The sequence below is a fragment of the Rhinoderma darwinii genome, chromosome 1 (assembly GCF_050947455.1).
Source record: "Rhinoderma darwinii isolate aRhiDar2 chromosome 1, aRhiDar2.hap1, whole genome shotgun sequence".
NCBI classification, from domain to species: Eukaryota; Metazoa; Chordata; class Amphibia; order Anura; family Rhinodermatidae; genus Rhinoderma; species Rhinoderma darwinii.
In genome coordinates, this window is record NC_134687.1 from 577,161,626 (window position 1) to 577,182,762 (window position 21,137).

General features: G+C 39.9%; 1 protein-coding gene across 2 annotated transcripts in view; it reads right to left on the bottom strand.

Moving 5' to 3' along the window:
• Positions 1-21,137, bottom strand: part of RAB3C (RAB3C, member RAS oncogene family) — a 201,854-nt gene that overhangs the window by 33,667 nt on the left and 147,050 nt on the right. For both annotated transcript variants that reach the window (XM_075839428.1, XM_075839418.1), the window contains exon 3: positions 2,814-2,932. In XM_075839428.1, coding sequence (XP_075695543.1) covers positions 2,814-2,932 — 119 coding nt within the window. The remainder of the gene's footprint in view (positions 1-2,813; positions 2,933-21,137) is intronic.

Sequence of the window (21,137 nt, forward strand, 5' to 3'; positions counted from 1 at the left end):
GCGGTATTATTCAGTCCCTATGTGGTTATGGTGTGGAGGTATTATTCAGTAACAGTATGGGGGTATTATTCAGTCACTATGTGGTTATGGTGTGGCGGTATTATTCAGTATTATTCAGTAACAGTATGGGGGTATTATTCAGTCACTATGTGGTTATGTGTGGAGATATTATTCAGTAACAGTATGGGGGTATTATTCAGTCACTATGTAGCTATGGTGTGGCGGTATTATTCAGTATCAGTATGAGGTATTATTCAGTCACTATGTGGTTATGATGTGGCGATATTATTCAGTAACAGTGTGGGGGGTTTATTCAATCACTATGTGGTTATGCTGTGGCGGTATTATTTGGACCTTATATTGTGTAATATTGGTCTTATAATAGTGGGTTGTGTTCAGTAACAGTGTGGGGGTATTATTGGTCTTATAATAGTAAGTTGTGTTCATTAACAGTATGCAGTATATTTTATCTGGTATAGTGGTATGATTTAATAACTATATATGTATATAGATAATTTTTTGTGTGAGAGGGGGGACATATACTTTGGGGCTTGCAATACTCCTGGACACACCAGAAATCAGAGATGTAGTTCTCTGTACACCGCCTTCTGAATTGACTGTATTATGGATACAGTAATTCAGCATTTGGGGCCACACTTTTAACTTTTCCCGGGGCCACACTTTGTCTAAAACCGGCTATGCCAACCATGACACGATATTAAGAATAATGGTCTCCTCATATGGGGCAGATAGACTTTCTGGGCCCCCTCAGGCTAAAGAACATGAATGCAAAAGCATCCTCTGCACACCTTAAAGTTTTTGTGAGGCTCACAATATAAATTCCCTATCTATGTTTTTAGAGTGTGGAAGGAAAGCAGAGGAAACTCAAGCAAACACAGGGAGATCATAAAAACTCCAGGTCAGATTCAAACCCAGGACTCCAGCGCTGCAGGGCAAAACAATGCTGAAATCCACTTTAAAACCATGAATATGTATTTGCTTGTTAAGATCATTTTGCGAGGTGTTTATAAACAGATTTAGATGCGTTAATATATAAGAGATGTGCTAACCAGTCCTAGATGAGAAGCAGACACATCCACACAAAGCGGCCATTAGATGTTTTTAAGATTCTGGGAAAGACAAGCCCTGGTTCCCATAGAAACTGTCTTTCTCCATTTCATCAAAGAGAAAGATGCTGAACACTGACCTATGTATTTACGTTATGTTACAAAATATTGGATCAGTAAAGCTCTCCTTTAAATCCCCCTGTCTTCACTTTTGCTTATAATTGCCTTATTTGCATTTACACCTTCCTTGTATGCTGGCGCATTCGTTTTTGCAGCTTTTTAGTAGCTCTTGGACAGTCCCCAAAATATATTTTAAAAATAGGTTTTGCAAAAAAGAATCCGTTTCATAATAGCTTTGACTTTATTTCGAAATCTGATGTATTAACAACTAACTTTACACAGGGCGCTGGGATATGGGGAGCTGTTTGGCAGGGTCCTCGAAATCTCACACTGTAGAGCTGGTGGTTACCAGTGGTCAACAGGGAAAGAAAATATTTGACGACAAAAGTATACTTACTGAAGTTCTTACTGAAGCTCCTGAAAGAAATTGAACGCCTTTGAGTGTTATGTAGAGAGGATGGGAGTTGGAAAATAGGTTTACTATAGTTACACCTAAATCTGAATAGAGTAAGGGCATGTACAGACGTGGCAGAATTTTTCCGCTGCAGATTTTGCAGCAAATTCACGGCAATTACGCAATGAATCAGCAGCAACAATTGCACAATTGACACTTTGTTCGGACATTGCAATGCTGAAATCTGCGAAAAGTCTGCTGTGAAATCCGCAAAGACTGATATCCGTAGTGGAAATCCGCTGCTTCTACGCTGGTGGCCATGCATGCTGCGGAATAAAAATTCTGCACCTCAGCCTATTTTCCGCAACTACTTTTTCCGCAGCAACTGCACTAAGTTACCTAAAAAGCCATAGAAAGTAATGGAAAATAAGTCTGCTGCGGATGCCCACCGCAGATTGTCCGCAGCGGAATTCCACAGCAGTTCCGCCATGTCTAAACGTGCCCTTGGGCTTTAATAAGAACTGTCACAAGTAAAAAGGAATGATAAAAAGGTTGTAGGACGGAGTAGACCATGCATTCAAACCAACTTTAGAATCACACCAATTCACTTTGTGGTATTCACATTTCTTTGCTACAATGGATTCTGAGGAAATTCTTCATATGGCAATACCCCACTAAAGTGTGTGTTCTGGCAAATATGCATATCTCTATCGGGCAGGAGAGCTGAGTGGTGCCATACATATTTAGCGGCACTTATTTATTAGGGAAAACAAAATCAGACAGAAAAAAAACTCCCCCCTCCAAAGGGTTGGAAGATGGATTAGACTTTGCTTATTTCCTTATGTTTTTATACAGGAATTTTTTAATGCATTGCACTGATCCTGAGTTATTATAGTCCAGACTTGCATTCACAGGTAGATATATGCTTTATTCCCTAAATTTACAAAGTCAGCCAATAGAATGGCAATTTACAGGTAGGCACAATAATGTCATTCAGTATTGGTCTATCTATATATACACAATGTGCTATCATCGCATTATATAATATGACGAGAGGCACACGACAGGCACTGTGTTTTCTCGCTTGTCATTTAGAGACGGAGCAGCGTGACGCAATTCTGCACAAATAAAAACATGTCCCAAAAGACATTTTGGCATATGCTAGATCTGTACTGTATGCCACTGAATATTATTCTTGAAGACAGTTGCTGCATGAAACAAGAAGCACTTACCAGTCCTGTACTGCATTGAAAGATTCCTCATTCGTGATGTCATACATTAAAATAAAACCCATGGCGCCTCGATAATAGGCTGTGGTAATGGTGCGGTATCTCTCCTGTCCAGCTGTGTCCTGAAATAACAAAAAGGAGTCATATTAACATTTTTCCTTTCTAGTAAAAAATAAATTACCATTGTAGTTTTGTTTGAGGTAAAGTCCCTAATGTAATTCGAGTCTCATTCTGGCCCCTGTAGCAATGTTGTCTATAGAACTGGGGACAAGGTTTCGAAGGTCAAGGAACAGCTCAATATATGCAGAGTTTTTGGCTATAGCTGTTTATAATTTATAATCTTTTTTCTAGTCACATCATTTAACATTGCTTCTTGTCATTACAGAGAATTTCCACCCAAAATGTAAAAGTAGTCACATATTAGTAAATCAGAAGTTAGAGCAGAAAACAAACTTTGATAATTATGTTTTATTTACTTAGGGCCCGTTGACAAGTGTCCGGTCTATCAGTTTCCCTCTGGCATTTTTGTACTATGCAAGAGGGAAGCTGACGTCAATACTGATCCCATAGTTTCCTATGGGATCAGTTCTGTGTTTGGGAGCATTAGTTTTGACGCAAGACTTTTCCCTGAGCCAGACAGAGAAATATTGCATTCATTGATGGATTTCATTGATTCATTCGGCGATGGGCGCCGGACAGGTGCATAATTTTTCCATCTGTTGTATTCGGCTCAGGCAAAAAACGAAGTGGATGTACACAACAGTTATATGTGAACGCTTTCTTTGAGATTTTGGCCCATTTGTCCTAGCAGCAGAGATGAATTGAATGAGCCACTGTGCTTAACTGGTGATATTAGGGTAGGTTTAGCTGGAGTCATTCCTGAATTTTTATGTTCAGAGTGGAATTGGGCTTGATATTGTTTTTGTCAAAACTACCAGCCCTACCAGCTGTGGCCACTAGATGTCAGCACATCCTTCACTGTCACATGATCAAGAGCACAGTGCTTTTCAGCTTTGCTGTTAAAGTAAATGACAGTAATCAAAATAGCCATTATATGGCATATATACATAGAAAAATATGGTGTTCAGGCTAGGTTCCAAGTTTATAAAGCACTTGTGCCACTTTTCCCAACATATGAAGAAGGGAAAAGGGGGTGTTACTATTAACAAAGCTCCCCCTTTGTCTGAAAACCAGAGCTCAGTCTGTGCTGGAGCTCTCACTGGTGGGTAGGGCCCATACAATGCTTTGCTTTAGGGCTCTATGATTTCTGTACACATCCCTGGTTGCATTGGTAAACTATACAACCTCTAACCCATATAGGCTTGGTCCCTGTTCTCGAGGACATTATTTTAACATGGTCTCTCTCTCTCACAGCAAAAAACTGGTTGGACAATAGATTCATAAAATTAGTTTACATAGCTTTCCATTTGAAAGAATGGAATATGTTAAAGGATCTGTTCCTCATTATTAGGCCTCATTTACACGAGCGTATTATACGCGCGTGCGACGCGCGTGCTTTTCACGCGTGTCGTACGCACCTATAATAGTCTATGGGGCTGTTTAGACGATGCGTGAATTTTGCGCAGCGTGAGTGCGTTGCGTAAAACTCACGACATGTTCTATATTCTTGCGTTTTTCACGCAACACGCACCCATTGACTTCAATGGGTGCGTGAAAACAACGCATGCCACACTGACGGTCCTGCGTTGCATGCGCGAAAATCACGCAAGAGCTGTCAAAAGGATGAATGTAAACAGAAAAGCACCACGTGCTTTTCTGGTTACAAACATCCAAACGGAGTGTCAAATTAGAGATGAGCGCACCGAACTTCACCGGGTTCGGCCGAACTCGTTTTAACCGAACCTGGCAAAAAATGTTCGGGTACGCGACGTCAGGAGACAGTCACTGCCCACGGTGCTGAAAGACTTAAACTGTTTCAGCACCATGGACAGTGACTTTCGATCACAATATACATATACGTGTAAAAAAAAAAAGAAGTTCTGACTTACCGATAACTCCCGGCTTCTTCCTCCAGTCCGACCTCCCGGGATGACAATTCAGGCCAAGTGACAGCTGCAGCCAATCACAGGCCAAGCACAGGCTGCAGCCAATCACAGGCTGCAGCGGTCTCATGGCCTGCCGCGTCATCCTGGGAGGTGGGGCCGGATGACAAGAGAGGGACGCGTCACCAAGGCAACGGCCGGGAGACCGGACTGGAGGAAGCAGGCAGTTCATGGTAAGTGTGAACGTCTTTTTTTATTCACAGGTTGGTGTAGATTGTGATCGGCATTCACTGTCGAGGGTGCTGAAAGAGTTACTGCCGATCAGTTAGCTCTTTCAGCACCTTGGACAGTGACGGGCGTCGACTACCTCATCTCTATGATGGCGGCTGCGCGAAAATCACGCAGCCGCGCATCATACACGGATGACACACGGAGCTGTCAATTGCCTTTTGCGCACGCAAAACGCAGCGTTTTTTTGCGTGCGCAAAACACACACGCTCGTGTAAATGAGGCCTAACTCTGTATACAGTATATACTCAGAAATTATATTCAGTATCTATTCACTTACAGAAGACATGGTACTTATGACCAAACTGTATCCTTTACTGTATGAAGTAGCCTGTTTCTTTTACGATATGTGTTTCTATTCTGTATAAAATGGTGAAGCTATAATAGAACTTCCCGCCTGTCATATATTGCTATATTCAGAGTAATGTATCCATTACACACCCCTTTCTGTTCTATATTATATGACAATAACATAGAGAAATGCGTATGATCTTTTCATTCATATAATACTTCTATTCATCTGCTGAATTGTGTGAGGATCTTCATCTTTTGTATGCTACCTGTCAATCAAGCCCAATGGTTTCTAGAGATTAAAGGCATTGCTGTGACATTTACACAGTACGGTGCATGAGAACATGAACACACACAAAGCTCAAGGGCTATTGAGCCTTATATTGAGCTGTCTCTCCATTAATTCATACACATTCTGCAACAATACGGTTTACTCGCACATTTTAGGTCACACCACCAGGGATGTCAAATATTTTTAACATCGATGACAGCATGCTGATAAAATATTCTACTGAAATAATAGGCTACATTGGTGTCCTGGTTATGTGTAAAGAACAAAAATGATATATTGTAAAATCCTAGGAGGCGCAAGTTTAAAGAGGCTCTGTCACCAGATTATAAATGCCCTATCTCCTACATAATCTGATTGGCGCTGTAATGTAGATAACAGCAGTATTTTTTATTTTGTAAAAAGATAATTTTTGAGCAAGTTATGAGCTAGTTTAGATTTATGCTAATTAGTTTCTCAATGGACAAGTGGGCGTGTTTTTACTTTTTACCAACTGGGTGTTGTACAGAGAAGTGTATGAGGCTGACCAATCAGCGTCATACACTTCTCATTGTTCCAGCCCATTGTTACAGTGTGATTGTGCAGTGAAAGAAGCAGTTCATAAAGACGTCAGCAAGACAAAGGGAAGGAACAAATGTTGCCTGATTTCTCGTTTTTAGCTTTTGGATGTACAGTAGGGTGGGGGAGGAAGCAAAACAAGGCCTATGATGCCATGTACATCTATTCTTATTACTGACTCCTCTTTCCAGTCATTAACTCAAGAAGCATAAAAAACGTCAATTAAATTTCAGCAAATGCTTGTTTTTTCGACATCACCTATCCTGCAGCAGTTCCCCCGGCGACTAGCTGACCAGCTGTTATAAGCGGTACAACCCAACGATTGCTGTTTTTTCCCCCCTGCTCCAACTCTGCATGATATCGTGATGCTCTTATGAGAGCAGAAATAAAACTGCTGCACTTGTTAATTGTTTCAGAGCAGTAGTTGCTACATTTTAGAGAGTGAATCATAAGTTTAATGGTATATGGGTGTTGGGCGCTGGAACTAAGTAGAGGGTTTATTAGACTTGTACTGGCAGATATCAGCGTGTCAGCAGACATTACAATGTGGGTTACATAAGCAAAAAGACCTGTCATACACTCTGGTTTCAAGAGCATGATGAAGACTTTTCCCAGCTTCATTGGTTACCACAGTCCCAGATCTACGTACGTTAAAACCAATTGAGGATTTGTGGGATGAAGTCGGACAGAATATCAGACATCTACATCCACTGATATCAAATCTTTAGGAATTAGAAGTACAATCCAACAAATGTGGGCTAAGATTCCCCAAGACAGAACCGCAATGAATTACAAGAATATAAAATAAACGGTGATAATAAAGTCAGTGTATGTACTGTATATATTGAACCATGTGGGCCAAGGGGAGATTTATTAATTGCATACAGTTCTGCAGGAAACGTATGCAAACAGTGGGAGAAAACTGGAGACTGCATTTATACAGCTAGTATTGAGTTAAATGGACGTGTAAAAAAAATATGTATTCAGTTTGCTCCCCCTAGTGGCAGCCTTTTTCTTCAGAAATGTATGCCTTTAAAGAGGCTCTGTCACCAGATTATAAAATCCCTATCTCCTATTGAATGTGATCGGCGCTGCAATGTAGATAACAGCAACGTTTTTAGTTTTTTTTAAAACGATCATTTTTGCACAAGCTATGAGCAATTTTAGATTTATGCAAATGAGCTTTTCAATGGACAACTGGGCGTGTTTTCTCGTTTTACCAACTGGGCGTGTATTGCGTTTTTACCAACTGGGCGTGTATTGTGTTTTTACCAACTGGGCGTTGTGAATAGAAGTGTATGACATTGACAAATCAGCGTCATGCACTTCTCATCGTTCCCACCCAGATTCTTTCACTGCAGGTCCTTCAACCTTGGCGTAGAACGAGAGAAGACACATCGGCTCCAGGCGTCCTAGATGGTACAGTTGAATCTGCAGCAGCATCACCGTGTGCAGGTAAGCATAGTAAACTCCCTAGAGACGAGCATATTACCCTCTCGGACGCCTGGAGCCGATGTATTTTCTCTCGTCCGACGCCAAGGTTGAAGGACCTGTGGGTGACGTCACGCTGTGTGTCTGCAGTGAAAGAAGCTGGGTGGGAATGATGAGAAGTGCATGACGCTGATTTGTCAGCGTCATACACTTCTATTCACAACGCCCAGTTGGTAAAAACACAATACACGCCCAGTTGGTAAAACGAGAAAACACGCCCAGTTGTCCATTGAAAAGTTCACTTGCATAAATCTAAAATTGCTCATTACTTGGACAAAAATTGTCGTTTTTCAAGAAAAAAACCGTTGCTGTTATCTACATTACAGCGCCGATCACATGCAATAGGAGATAGGGATTTTATAATCTGATGACAGAGCCTCTTTAAATCTGTACACACCATTAAGAGAAATAATCTCTGTATCAATGAACTGGGCATCCTATCATAATAAGGTAATAAATTAATCAATGAACTAGGGATTTCCTTATATGAATTATTACATTACAATTAAGTAATATAAATTGTTGTGATAGTAAGACTTTAATTTCTATGAGCTACACTTAAAAAATATAGCTTAATAAGTAAAAGTTCATTACAAAATTGTACAAAAACTATTCAGTATAAATGATCAGTTATTAAATAACAGGGATGACGAAACCCCAGGATGTTGTGAGGAATCCTTAGACCGCATATATGCTTTTGTAATTTAGTACTCCAGCTTTACCTCTGATAAAAATGTATTTTCCTTGGTGTGAGACAATTTTTGATGTGAGACAATTTTTATACAATCCTTTTCTTTCACTGGTGGTTTCATTAATTGTATTTTATATTTAGCTGAACAAACAGAGCTGCAGTGTAAAGCATAGATAAAGGAAAAAATAATGCCCTGGGTTACTGATGAGATAGAAAGTGTACTCCAGTCTAATGGTGCTTTTACATGACCTAAAACTGGCTGGAAAACGGGCGTCGATCAACGATGTAGCACATAGATCGGCGCTTCTTAGCTCTATTTACAAGGAGCAATGATCATGTATGGGGACGATCAATGGTTATTACGATCATTTGTACCCTTACATTTGCAGTATGTCAGCAGAACATCTCCCTGTCTACACAGGGAGTTGTGCTGAAGACTAGCGACCATTTTTTTGGCTGCATAAAAGATTTGATCTGCTGATCGTTGCCCGGGCAATAATCGGAATGAGTGATTCTATGATTGCTCGTTTTCCTTATCATTGGCTTGTGTAAAAGGGCTTGAACACATACTCCCATTAAGCAATGCAGTTAAAAGCCAGTGATAATAAATCTAGTCTTGTAGGCAGAACTAAAAGCAGCCAGCACTATAGACAATAAATAGGTTAACATTCCCCAAAGGTAATAGCATGAAAATAATATTTTAGACCATGGAGTATCAATAAGGAACAAGCACCTAATAAATAACAAAAATGTACAGTGCTGTGGAAAAAATCAATCATCCAACTAATTATAGTATAAGATAAAGATAACACGAGTAAACACAAAATATTTTTTGGCTGTGTTTCCATCAGCGTTGGGTTTTCGTTCATGGGTTCTGTCAGGGGAACCCATGAACGGAAAGACAAACGTAAACGATAGCTTTTGTTTTTCATTACCGTTGATTTCAATGGTAATGCTTCCATTGCAAACGGTTTCCGTTTGTCTCCGTTCTGTAAGGTTTCCGTTGTTTCGGCGAAAACAATAGCGCAGTTTACGCTATTGTTTCCACAAAAAAACGTAAACCTTATGGATCAGAAACAAACGGAAACTATTTACAATTGAAGCATTGCCATTGAAATCAATGGTAATACAAACGGAACCTATGGTTTATGGGTTCCTCTGACGGAAAGGTCTAACGGAACCTATGAACGGAAGCCCAACACTTATGTGAGCAGGCCCTTAAATTATCATGATGTCACTATCTACAGGGAGCTGTTTGTAGCACTATTACCGTGTGGGGCCTAAAGAAGGGTACTATTATAGTGTTTGGCACCGAGGGGGCATTATTTACATTTGGGGCACTATAAATGGGGAGGTGCTAGAATAGCGAGAAGCCAAAGATGTTTGTGTTGCGAATTCTGCAGAGGCAATTCGTAGTAGGGAGAAGATGTCAGGGCAATCTGGGCCTGATGAAGAAAAGGAAAAGTGAACGACCCCAATCTGAGAATAGAGTTTTACAGCACCAGAAAATATATAGATAAATGGGAGTGCAGAGCCCATGCATGAGAAAGGCTCTGAGGAGCTGAAACGTCACACGGGTCAATAAAGTTCCTTTTTATTGGATTTGCTGCCTGAATCTCCTTGTTGTTCCAATCTGAGAAGACATCACCGGTGAGTCACTGGATTTCACTCTGTTGTATTAAAGGGGTTTTCCCATCTTAGACATTTATAGCATATCCACAGGAAATGCCAAAAATGTCTGATAGATGCAAGTCCCAGCACACGCGACCCTCTCTCCACTGGTCTCCACCTGGATTCTGCGGCCAGTTCCAAATATAGGTGTGGGTCCCAGGTCTGTCAGACATTTTTCGAATTTCCTGTGGATATGCCATAACTGTCTAAGATGGGAAAACTCCTTTAAGTTATATGGTCTGCAGAGTGCTTGTTTAGGACTGGTGTCTATCACTATATGGTCACTGTATGTGGTGGTAATATTGGTCTTTGGTTTACTACACACGTTTTACTGCACAATTAAGTGTGGTCGCATTATTTCTATATAGCTGATGGGTGGGCCCCAATAATTATTTCCTCTGGTGGGCCCAAGGTACTTCAGTCCGACACTGGCTGTTGCTATCAGTTATCTGCCAGTGTCTAGCTACCTGCCTGTGTCCAGCTTTCCTTCAATAAATGAAATCATCATATGAAAATTGCATTTTGTGTTTACGTGGGTTATCTTCGCCTAATATTTAAAGTAGTTTGATGATCTGAAACATTCAAATGTGACAAATATACAAAAATAGAAGAAATTGGGAAGGAGCAAATACTTTCTTACAACATTGCATAATCAGAAAAAGGAGAGACAGAGACAGAAAGAGACAAGTTAGCGGGGGCAGGGGGACTTGCCTGGAAGCTGCAGTTGAAAGTTATTTTGGTTTATTGTGTGAATTATTCTCGGTGTGATTATATAAATTGAGGTGATGACGGGGGGTCATTATGATATTCACACTAGTCTTCACAAGCTTGCTGTGCCCTTCTATATATATATAGGGATATCTGCTGACACTTGTGTTAGGTATATAGTTACATAGTTACATAGTTACATAGTTAGTACGGCTGAAAAAAGACACATGTCCATCAAGTTCAACCAAGGGAAGGGAAAAGGGAAGGAAAAATTTCTACACATAGGAGCTAATATTTTTTTGTTCTAGGAAATTATCTAACCCTTTTTTAAAGCCATCTACTGTCCCTGCTGTGACCAGCTCCTGCGGTAGGCTATTCCATAAATTCACAGTTCTCACTGTAAAGAAGCCTTGTCGCCTCTGCAGCTTGAACCTTTTTTTCTCCAGACGGAGGGAGTGCCCCCTTGTTTTTTGAGGGGGTTTTACAAGGAACAGGATTTCACCATATTTTTTGTATGTGCCATTAATATATTTATATAAGTTAATCATGTCCCCCCTTAGTCTTCTTTTTTCAAGGCTAAATAGGTTTAATTCTTTCAATCTTTCCTCATAACTTAAATTCTCCATGCCCCTTATTAGCTTCGTTGCTCTTCTTTGTATTTTTTCCAACTCCAGGGCATCCTTTCTATGAACTGGAGCCCAGAACTGAACTGCATATTCTAGATGAGGCCTCACTAATGCTTTGTAAAGTGGTAATATTACATCCCTGTCCCGCGAGTCCATGCCTCTTTTAATACACGACAATATCCTGCTGGCCTTTGAAGCAGCTGATTGACACTGCATGCTGTTATTTAGTTTATGATTTACAAGTACACCCAGATCCTTCTCAACAAGTGAATCCGCCAGTGTAGCGCCCCCTAGGACATATGATGCATGCAGGTTGTTGGTACCAAGATGCATAACTTTACATTTATCTACATTAAACTTCATTTGCCAAGTGGACGCCCAAACACTTAGTTTGTTTAAATCTGCCTGTAATTCATGAACATCTTCCATAGTCTGAACTATATTACATAGCTTGGTGTCATCTGCAAAAATAGAAATAGTGCTATTAATCCCTTCCTCTATATCATTAATAAATAAGTTGAATAATAGTGGTCCCAGCACTGAACCCTGGGGTACACCACTTATAACCGGGGACCATTCAGAGAAGGAATCATTGACCACAACCCTCTGGATACGGTCCTTGAGCCAATTCTCAATCCAATTACAAACTATATTTTCTAAACCTATAGTCCTTAATTTACCCATTAGGCGTCTATGGGGGACAGTGTCAAATGCCTTTGCAAAGTCTAAAAACACTAAATCCACAGCGGCCCCTCTGTCTAGACTTCTGCTCACCTCTTCATAAAAACAGATTAGGTTAGTTTGACAACTTCTGTCCTTAGTAAAACCGTGCTGGCTGTCACTTATAATGCTATTTATTGTCACATAATCCTGTATATAGTCCCTCAATAGCCCCTCAAACATTTTCCCCACGATGGATGTTAAGCTTACTGGTCTATAATTACCCGGGGAAGACCTAGAGCCCTTTTTGAAAATAGGCACCACATTTGCCCTGCGCCAGTCCCTTGGCACTATACCAGTCACTAGAGATTCTCTGAATATTATGAAAAGGGGGACAGAAATAACTGAACTAAGCTCTTTAAGAATTCTAGGGTGTAACCCATCTGGTCCCGGAGCCTTGTGCACATTTATTTTATTTAATTTAGTTTGGACCATCTCTACATTCATCCAATTCAGTATATCAACTGATATATTAACAGCACTGGCACCGGCTACATCAGCTGCTCTTTCTTCTGTTGTATATACAGAGCTAAAGAACCCATTTAGTAACTCTGCCTTCTCTTGATCCCCTGTGATCAACTCCCCATTACCATTATCTAGGGGTCCTACATGTTCAGACCTTGGCTTTTTTGCATTTATATGCTTGAAGAATTTTTTAGGATTTGTTTTACTATCCTTGGCCACCTGCCTTTCATTTTGTATTTTTGCTAATTTTATTACATTTTTACAGATTTTATTAAGCTCTTTATATTTTACAAAGGCTACAGCTGTACCCTCAGATTTGTATTTTTTAAATGCCCTTTTTTTGTCATGTATTGCCCCTTTCACAGAAGGTGTAAGCCATGTGGGGTTTAATTTGAGTCGTTTATACTTATTACCTGTAGGAATAAATTTTGCACTATAATAACTCAAAGTAGATTTGAAAATCTCCCATTTATCATTTGTTCCATTATTTGACATTAGTTCTTCCCAGTCTATATCCTGAATTGCAGCCCTCATCCTGGGGAAATTGGCTTTCTTAAAATTAAATGTTTTTGCCCTCCCAGCCTGCGTTTGTTTTTTACAGTATAGGTAAAATGTAACTATATTATGATCACTGTTACCGAGGTTTTCACGAACATTGACATTCCCAACAAGATCTGCATTATTAGAAATGACCAGATCCAACAGAGCTTCACCTCTAGTCGGGTCTTCCACAAACTGGCCCATAAAATTTTCCTGCAACAGGTTGAGGAAATGTCTCCCCTTTGCAGTTGAAGCCGAACCATGACACCAATTAATATCCCGGAAATTAAAATCTCCCATTATCACTACAGTACCCGCCTGTGCAGCCCGCTCCATCTGTTTATATATCTGACCTTCCATCTCCTCAGTTATATTGGGGGGTCTATAGATTACACCAAAAGTAATTTTTTCAGTGTTTACCTCCCTTTCTAGTTCCACCCACAAGGTTTCAACCTCCTCACAGTCTTCACCCACTATTGTCTCTTTCACACTCACCTTCATATCACTTCTCACATACAGACATACACCACCACCTTTCCTATTTGTCCTGTCTTTACGAAAAAGTGTAAAACCCTGTAGATTTACAGCCCAGTCATGTGAAGAGTCCAGCCATGTTTCAGCAACACCAACTATATCTATATTTTCTTCCAGTATCAAGGCCTCCAGCTCCCCCATTTTGCTTGCTAGACTTCTGGCATTTGTGAACATACACTTTAACTTGCCTGTCAGTTTTTCACTTTTATTATCAGAAATGTGATTTGACATTAATCGGTCCTTTTTATTTACACTGATGTTTTGCAACGAAAGGATCTCCTTATCTTGTTGTCTAGTCCTCTCCCCACATTCTGTTTCTCCCCCCACCAATATAGTCTGACCCCTCTCTAACCTGGCTACCCCTTTTTTTTCTACATTGACCTCCCTCCTCAGCCCTAGTTTAAATACTCCGCCACCCCAGCTAGAATTCTCTCCCCCAGCACAGCGGACCCCCTTCCATTTAGGTGCAAATCATCTGCAGAATACAGTTTGTACCCCAATGAAAAGTCAGCCCAGTGCTCTAGGAACCCAAATCCTTCTCCTCTACACCAAGACTTCAGCCATGCATTTAACTCCCTGAGCTCCCGCTGTCTTTCCTGTGATGCGCATGGCACAGGCAGTATTCCTGAGAATACAACCTTGGAGGTCCTTCCCTTCAGCTTGTAGCCTAGTTCTTTAAAATTATTCTTAAGGCTCCTCCACCTACCATTTATTCTGTCGTTGGTACCGACATGGACCACGACAGCTGGATCATCACCAGCCCCTCCCAGCAATTTGTCCACCCGTTCCACCACATGCCGAACCCTGGCACCAGGGAGACAGCAAACCATTCGGTTGAGGCGGTCTTGGCGACAAATTATTCTATCCGTCTTCCTGATTATAGAATCCCCTACAACTATCAATTGTCTTGGCTTGCCTGCATTACCATCCCGCCGACTACTAGCTGGGCTGTTCTCCCGGCTGTTAGGGAGATCAGTATCCACTAGGGCTGCCTTTTCTGAGACTGACACCCTCGCATCATCACCCAACCTGGCAATTTTGCTTGGAATGCCAGAAACCGGATCGGCCTTCCTTGTCTTTGACCCCTTTCTACTGCCCCTAACTACATTAACCCAGCTACTTACCTGATCCTGCTCACCCATGTCTTCACCCTCCAGTTCTAACCCACTAACTGCATGCTCCGTGAGCAGCAAGCTCCGCTCAAAATTGTCTATCCTCCTCAGTGTTGCATTCTGCTCCTCCAGATCTCTAATACGAGCTTCCAGGTGAACAACATGCTCACATCTGCCACAGAGATATTCACCCTGGAACTCCGGCTCCAGTCGTGTATACATATGACAAACTGTGCACTGAAGAAAACCTCCAATCTTGCTATCCATTATCCAAGTTACACCAAAACAGCGAACAATTGTCAAAGAAAAAGAAGAGTACTTACTGGGGCTTCAACTCCTCTTTTCAACTCCGGTTTTAGAACTCCACTTAGTTCACAAGCCACTTAAACCACCAAGCTCAGAAAGAGCAAGCTCAAAATGAGGTCTGCTGACTAATTTATACCACCTGTGTCCAGTTAACCCCTTCCCCCTCGTCAGCTGTTCGGCTGGAACGAATCTGCAAGGGAAAAAATGTATGGCGGTAGAGCTGTCGCTTCTAATTAAGAGCAGCTTTGGCTCTGGCTAGGACTGAACAAGAGGCAGACATTTGGGATGCAGGTAAATAAATCAGACAGTATAGTTAACCCCTTCCCGTTGTAAACAACTTTCAGATTTTAATTTTCGCTTTTTCCTCCCCACCTTCCAAAAGCCATAACTTTTTTATTTTTCCGTCGATATAGTACTATGAGGGCTTGATTTTTGCGGAGTTGTAGTTTTTCGTAGCACCAGTATTTTGCCATATAATGTACTAGGAAACAGGAAAAAATTTGTGGGGTAGAAAATGAAAAAAACTGTGATTCCTCCATTGTTTTTTGCGCTTCGTTTATATGGAATTCATTGTGCAATTAAAACAACATGTTAACTTTATTCTGTGGGTCAATACAATTACGGCGATACCAAATATATATAGTTTTTTCTATATTTTACTACTTTTACTTAGTAAAAAACTAAATGTAAAAAATGTGATTTATTTTGTATCGCCAAATTCTGAGAGCCGTAAGTTTTTTAGTTTTTCCTTGATTAAGTGGTATGAGGGCTTATTTTTTAGTGGGATAAGCTGTAGTTTTTAATGATACCATTTTAGGGTTCATGCGATGTTTTGATCACTTTTTATTCCATTTTTTTGTGGGAGATTAGGTGACCAAAAAATAGCGGAGTTTACAATTTATTTATTTTTACGGCGTTCACCGTGTGGGTTAAATAATGATATATTGTAATAGTTCCGACTTTTACGGATGCGGCAATACCAATTATGTTTAATATTTTTTCTATGCTCTAGGGGGAAAATGGGAAAAGGTTTTTTTTAACTTTTAATTTTTTATATACATAAAAAAAACGTTATTTTACAAATGTTTACTTTTTTTTATTAGTCCCCCTAGGGGACTTCAACCAGCAATCGTTGGATCGCTTGCATGATATACTGCAATACCAACGTATTGCCGTATATCGTCTTTATAACAGGCTCCTATTAAGTCCTGCCAGAGGCAGGGCTTAGTAGGAGTACAAAGATGGCGGACCGGGGGGCCTTCATTAGGCCCCCAGGCAGCCATAGCAACAATCGCCACTCCGAGATTGCATTTCGGGGGCGCGATAAGCTGCTAGAGGGGGTCGCCTCCCCCTTTATAACAATTTAAATGCTGCGGTCGCTACTGACCGCGGAATTTAACGAGTTAAACGAGCACGATCCCGCACAGTACTCTGAAGTGACGGCTGTAACATACAGCCGACACCCGCATCGTATGGAGCGGTTTCACTCCGTGGGCCTGTTCCATACTTCCCCTACCCGGCTATGACGTATGGATACGTCAAATGTCGGGAAGGGGTTAAAGAGGTTTTCCAGTCCTAAGAAATTAATGGCCTATCCTCAGCATAGACCATCAATATCTCATTGTTTAGGGTCTGACTCCCGACACCCCTGCTAATCAGCTGTTTTGAAGGGGCCGCAGGGCTATTTTCTTAGTACTGGAAAAACCTTTTAATATATGATGAAATGCTTCAACACAGCGATTTTAGCACTGTACATGCACAAATATCAACTCCAGCATTGGAGCCTTACATTCAGATTAGTTGGATTTCTGTTTATATATGAAGGAAGACACCTAGGATAAGGGTGGGGGGCTAGTACCTCCCACCTGGGCTACAGATTTACAGCCATAAATTTGAATAATAAATTATGCTTTGCATGCTGCCAATTGGGAAGGAGGGGGTTTCAATAAGAGCTGTATACATCTATATGCAATGAACTCCCCCTAGTGGCAGCTGCAGAGTGAAAGAATTTTATCATTTAAAATTCAGGCTTTGTAAAACATACTTGCCAACAGTCTTGATTTTGGTAGAACAATCCCGTGAACCGGACTACAAACGGGGCGTGGGTTATACAGTTTTGCTGAAAAAGTGGGCCTTTCCAGGAATTTTAGGGGCCTTCCCAACAGAACGGGTGTGAAGCTTTAATTTTCTTATTATTGGAAATTTTAATTTTGGTAAGTATGGTAAAGGAAAACATTGGATTTGGGGCTCTGTATCAAAAAACCGAGTTCTGGCAAAGATGTATAATGAAACTGTCCGGAACAGAGTTTTGGACCAATTTCGATTAGCTAAGGCTCTGTTTCCATCTGCGCTACAATTTCCGTTATTCTGTTCCATCAGAGGAACAGAAACAGAATAACAGGAAAAACAGAAGCGTCAGGTCCTAATGGAGCCCCCGACTCATATGTGAACAGGGCCTAAACCAAGGATCTTTCATTGTTTACTTCATAAATCAGTTGTGGTTATGTGAAGTACACACATGTGCACAGCTCGTTACAGTTACAATGCAGTCATCATAGCTGTGTCTCCTAAGAAGCCGTGCATCTGAGTGTCCATCACATGACCAGGAAAGATTTTTATCCACTGGAAGTAAACAATTAAGATTCCTATTAATTGACAGCAAACAGAAATATTGAAAACAATGAAGTGATACAGAAAGTATATTTGAAAAATTACAAATCTCTTCTTGTACAAAGAAATGACATTTAACCTTTAAGAAATACAGATAAAATAAAGGAGGATCAGAAATCTATGTAATTTGAAGTAAAAAATATCCATCGCATAGTTGAAAAATTTAGTTGTTATATCATTTTAGAATTGTGCAAAAACATACAAAACTACATGTTGATGAAATACAATTTTCTTTGATTTTAAATTAAAAAAATAACACCTAAAACTGGTTTAGTGTTTTATTTTTATTTTTTTCAATGAAGAAATAAATGAAACTCGCTGAACTGATTGTGATCTTTGAGCTCTGTAGCAATAATAATTTACTTTATCTCTAACGAAAAGTAGTTTAGACGGGAGGCTGACTGGCAGAACAGCGATAAGGAACCAGGATATATGGTCTTAACAGGGCATTACAGGAAGCCAAAATGACTATTGTCATGGTAAAATAAATCTCACAGGCACAGAAGAAATGGAAGTGGTGAGGGATTTGAGGGCATAGTATTTTTTCAATGAAGGAGTTGTAAATAAACAGATAAATATGACCTTGAGTTAGGAGGGCCGATTAGGCCCCATTCACACTGAGTTTTTTTTACACGTTTTTGATGCGGAAACCGCGTCGGAAAATGTGCCCAAAAAAAGGCTGAAAACTGCGGTTTTTTTTTCACGTGAGCAGTAAAAAGAAGTGACATGTACTATCTTCGGGCGTTTTTGTCTCTGACCTAGAAAAAGTGTTTTTCGCTGCGTTTTTGCCCACGGCGCTCAATGGCCGTGGGCGAAAAACGCGGAAAACAGCGTGCAGGCAGATCAAAATCTGCCTCAAAATTCCAAACGGAATTTTGAGGCAGAATTTTCAGCCTGCAAAAAAACTCAGTGTGAACATACCCTTAGTGCTGGGTACATATGAGACTTTCCAACAGGCCAGTATAATATATATTTGTTACATGTATAATATATATTGAGACAAGCAAATCCCTAAAAATTTTATAGGGATTGCCTCCTTTGGACAATCTCTTTTTCTTAGAATGGTCCCTGATCACAGAGTTTGGACCTAAGCAATCAGCTATAATCTCAGGAGGAACCCAACAGGAAGTGTACAATTGCCCTGCAGTGCCACCTCAGAGCTAAAAGAGTATTGCACAGTTCTCAAGTAAAACAATGGGCTCTCTATGATGTGCTGGGTCCCCCAGAGTGAAACACCCTCTTTGTAGATGACGCCATGTGAGTATCTGTGAAAGTAATTGACCAAAGCCCTCACTAAACTACTGTACTAAAGTACTCCAAAGCCCTCACTAAACTAATATACACTATCCTTTAATATACATTAATATCCTATCCTTAGGCTAGGCCATAAGTGCATGACGGCTGGGGGTACAGTGCGCACTGAGATCCCTTCATTTATCTAGATACAGTACAACAGCACATCCATACATGAGGCTGTGTGTGGTGCAGCAGCTCAGCCCTCAAGTGAATGGGACGGCTGTCACTCCCGTATTCTAATGATTAGTATGGGTCCTAAGGAACGGACTCCTACCAATCATACATTGATAGCATATTATAACAATAGACCATCATTGTAAATTCCAAGAAAACCCCTTTAATATAATAAGGACAATATACCTATAAATGTCACCCAAAATAAATAAGTCAAAGTAGTCCATGTCAATGTTCTTCCAACTCTACTTCATCATAAATAGGTGTCCTATTTTATTAAACAGACTTTTCTTGCAAACTGATCTCTGAATACTAGTAAATATTGATCACATAATGAATTTGGACATAAATGTGTAATGAAATCTGCCAACCAAGGCCCTTAAGAAAATGATTGCACCCTGCGAGTAGACAGAAATTATTCTGGCGTGCTCTGCTAATTAATTAAATCATAACTAAAAGAATAAGAAGATTTTATAATTGGACATCATACTGACTTGAGAACCTCAGGCAAAAACTGCTCAATAATCTTTCTGGATATTGCCTTTGATATTACCAAAAATAAGTAAATTAATTCAAGTGTCTGACAAAATGGTGTCTGATTTTGATGTGTCATTGATGTATCATTTTTGTTTTACATTGTACTCCATCTGTAATTTAGTGGATATAAAGTTATGAAGACTTGGGCATGTTTTTTTTTGAAATGTTCAAATTCATGGGCATTAATACAGTACTTCCAGGAAACTAGTCAATATCGTATCACTACTGAAAGGAAAAAGATGTCTGTGGAATCCTTACAGGGACCCTAGCTTTTACCTAACAAGGGGCCATACAGTCATAATGGGTTACAAGTGGGGCATGAAATTACAATACTTTAGGATGGCTATAGTTACACCATACCAAAGGTCACGATTACCCATCTTCAGACCATGTGACCTATGAATTTGTATAAAAATTAGGAACGGATTGTGGCAATAGCATGGTTAACACAAAATGCTGGAAAATTTATATGTATACTATAAAGACCCTCCAGGGATTGTAAGAGTTTATAATCTCCCTATTAACTGCATTTTCGACCTACAATAATCAGCATGGGGCCTAAAATCCAGTAAAAGGTTAGGCCAGGATTAGATCAAAAGTGTCTGCCTATTTTCCAGAAATACGGCCATTCTTGTCTATGTGTGGACAAGCGTGGGGCTGTGTCTAGAAAAAGAAGACCCTTTTTTATAATCCTTGTCAATCCCTTCAACGTATCCTAAAGTAAGTTGACACTTTTGCAACCAATTATTTTTTTTTGTTTCACAAATGCTTTTAAAATATAAAAATAATTAATTTAATTTAAATAGTCCTTAATTTAAAAACATCCTAGAGTTTTGTCTACAGTTTGTACACAAACCGAATAGTCTCCATGGTTACAGACTACAAACTCTGTAGTCTGAACCTGTAGTCGTGTGTTATTCACCTCCATCTGTGTTCTCTTCTACGGCCTGTAGGTTAACAAGAAAAGGAGAGATAGAAGGTGTAACACATGAATGGAGGATAATTAGTAACAAACATAGGTTTTGTATGGGACCTGTATACACAAAAAGGGTTGATTATTTTTATAATTTTTTTTAATCAAGACTATTTGCAAAGTTGTTTCATTTTTATTTAAGATGCTTCAGAGCAATAATAGAAAATGGTTGTAAAAGTGTAAATATTTTTTAACATCCGAGAGACATGTAAGGCATTGACAAAGAACACTGAAAACGTATTTTATCATTTGATATTTGCGTGCTTTTCTGAATATATTCTAAATGAAATTAAATTATACATTAAAACCTATGATTATTTTATAAGTATAGATTTGCTTTGTAAAAGGTTGTGTAACGTTTCTTATGGTTTTATTACAAATGTA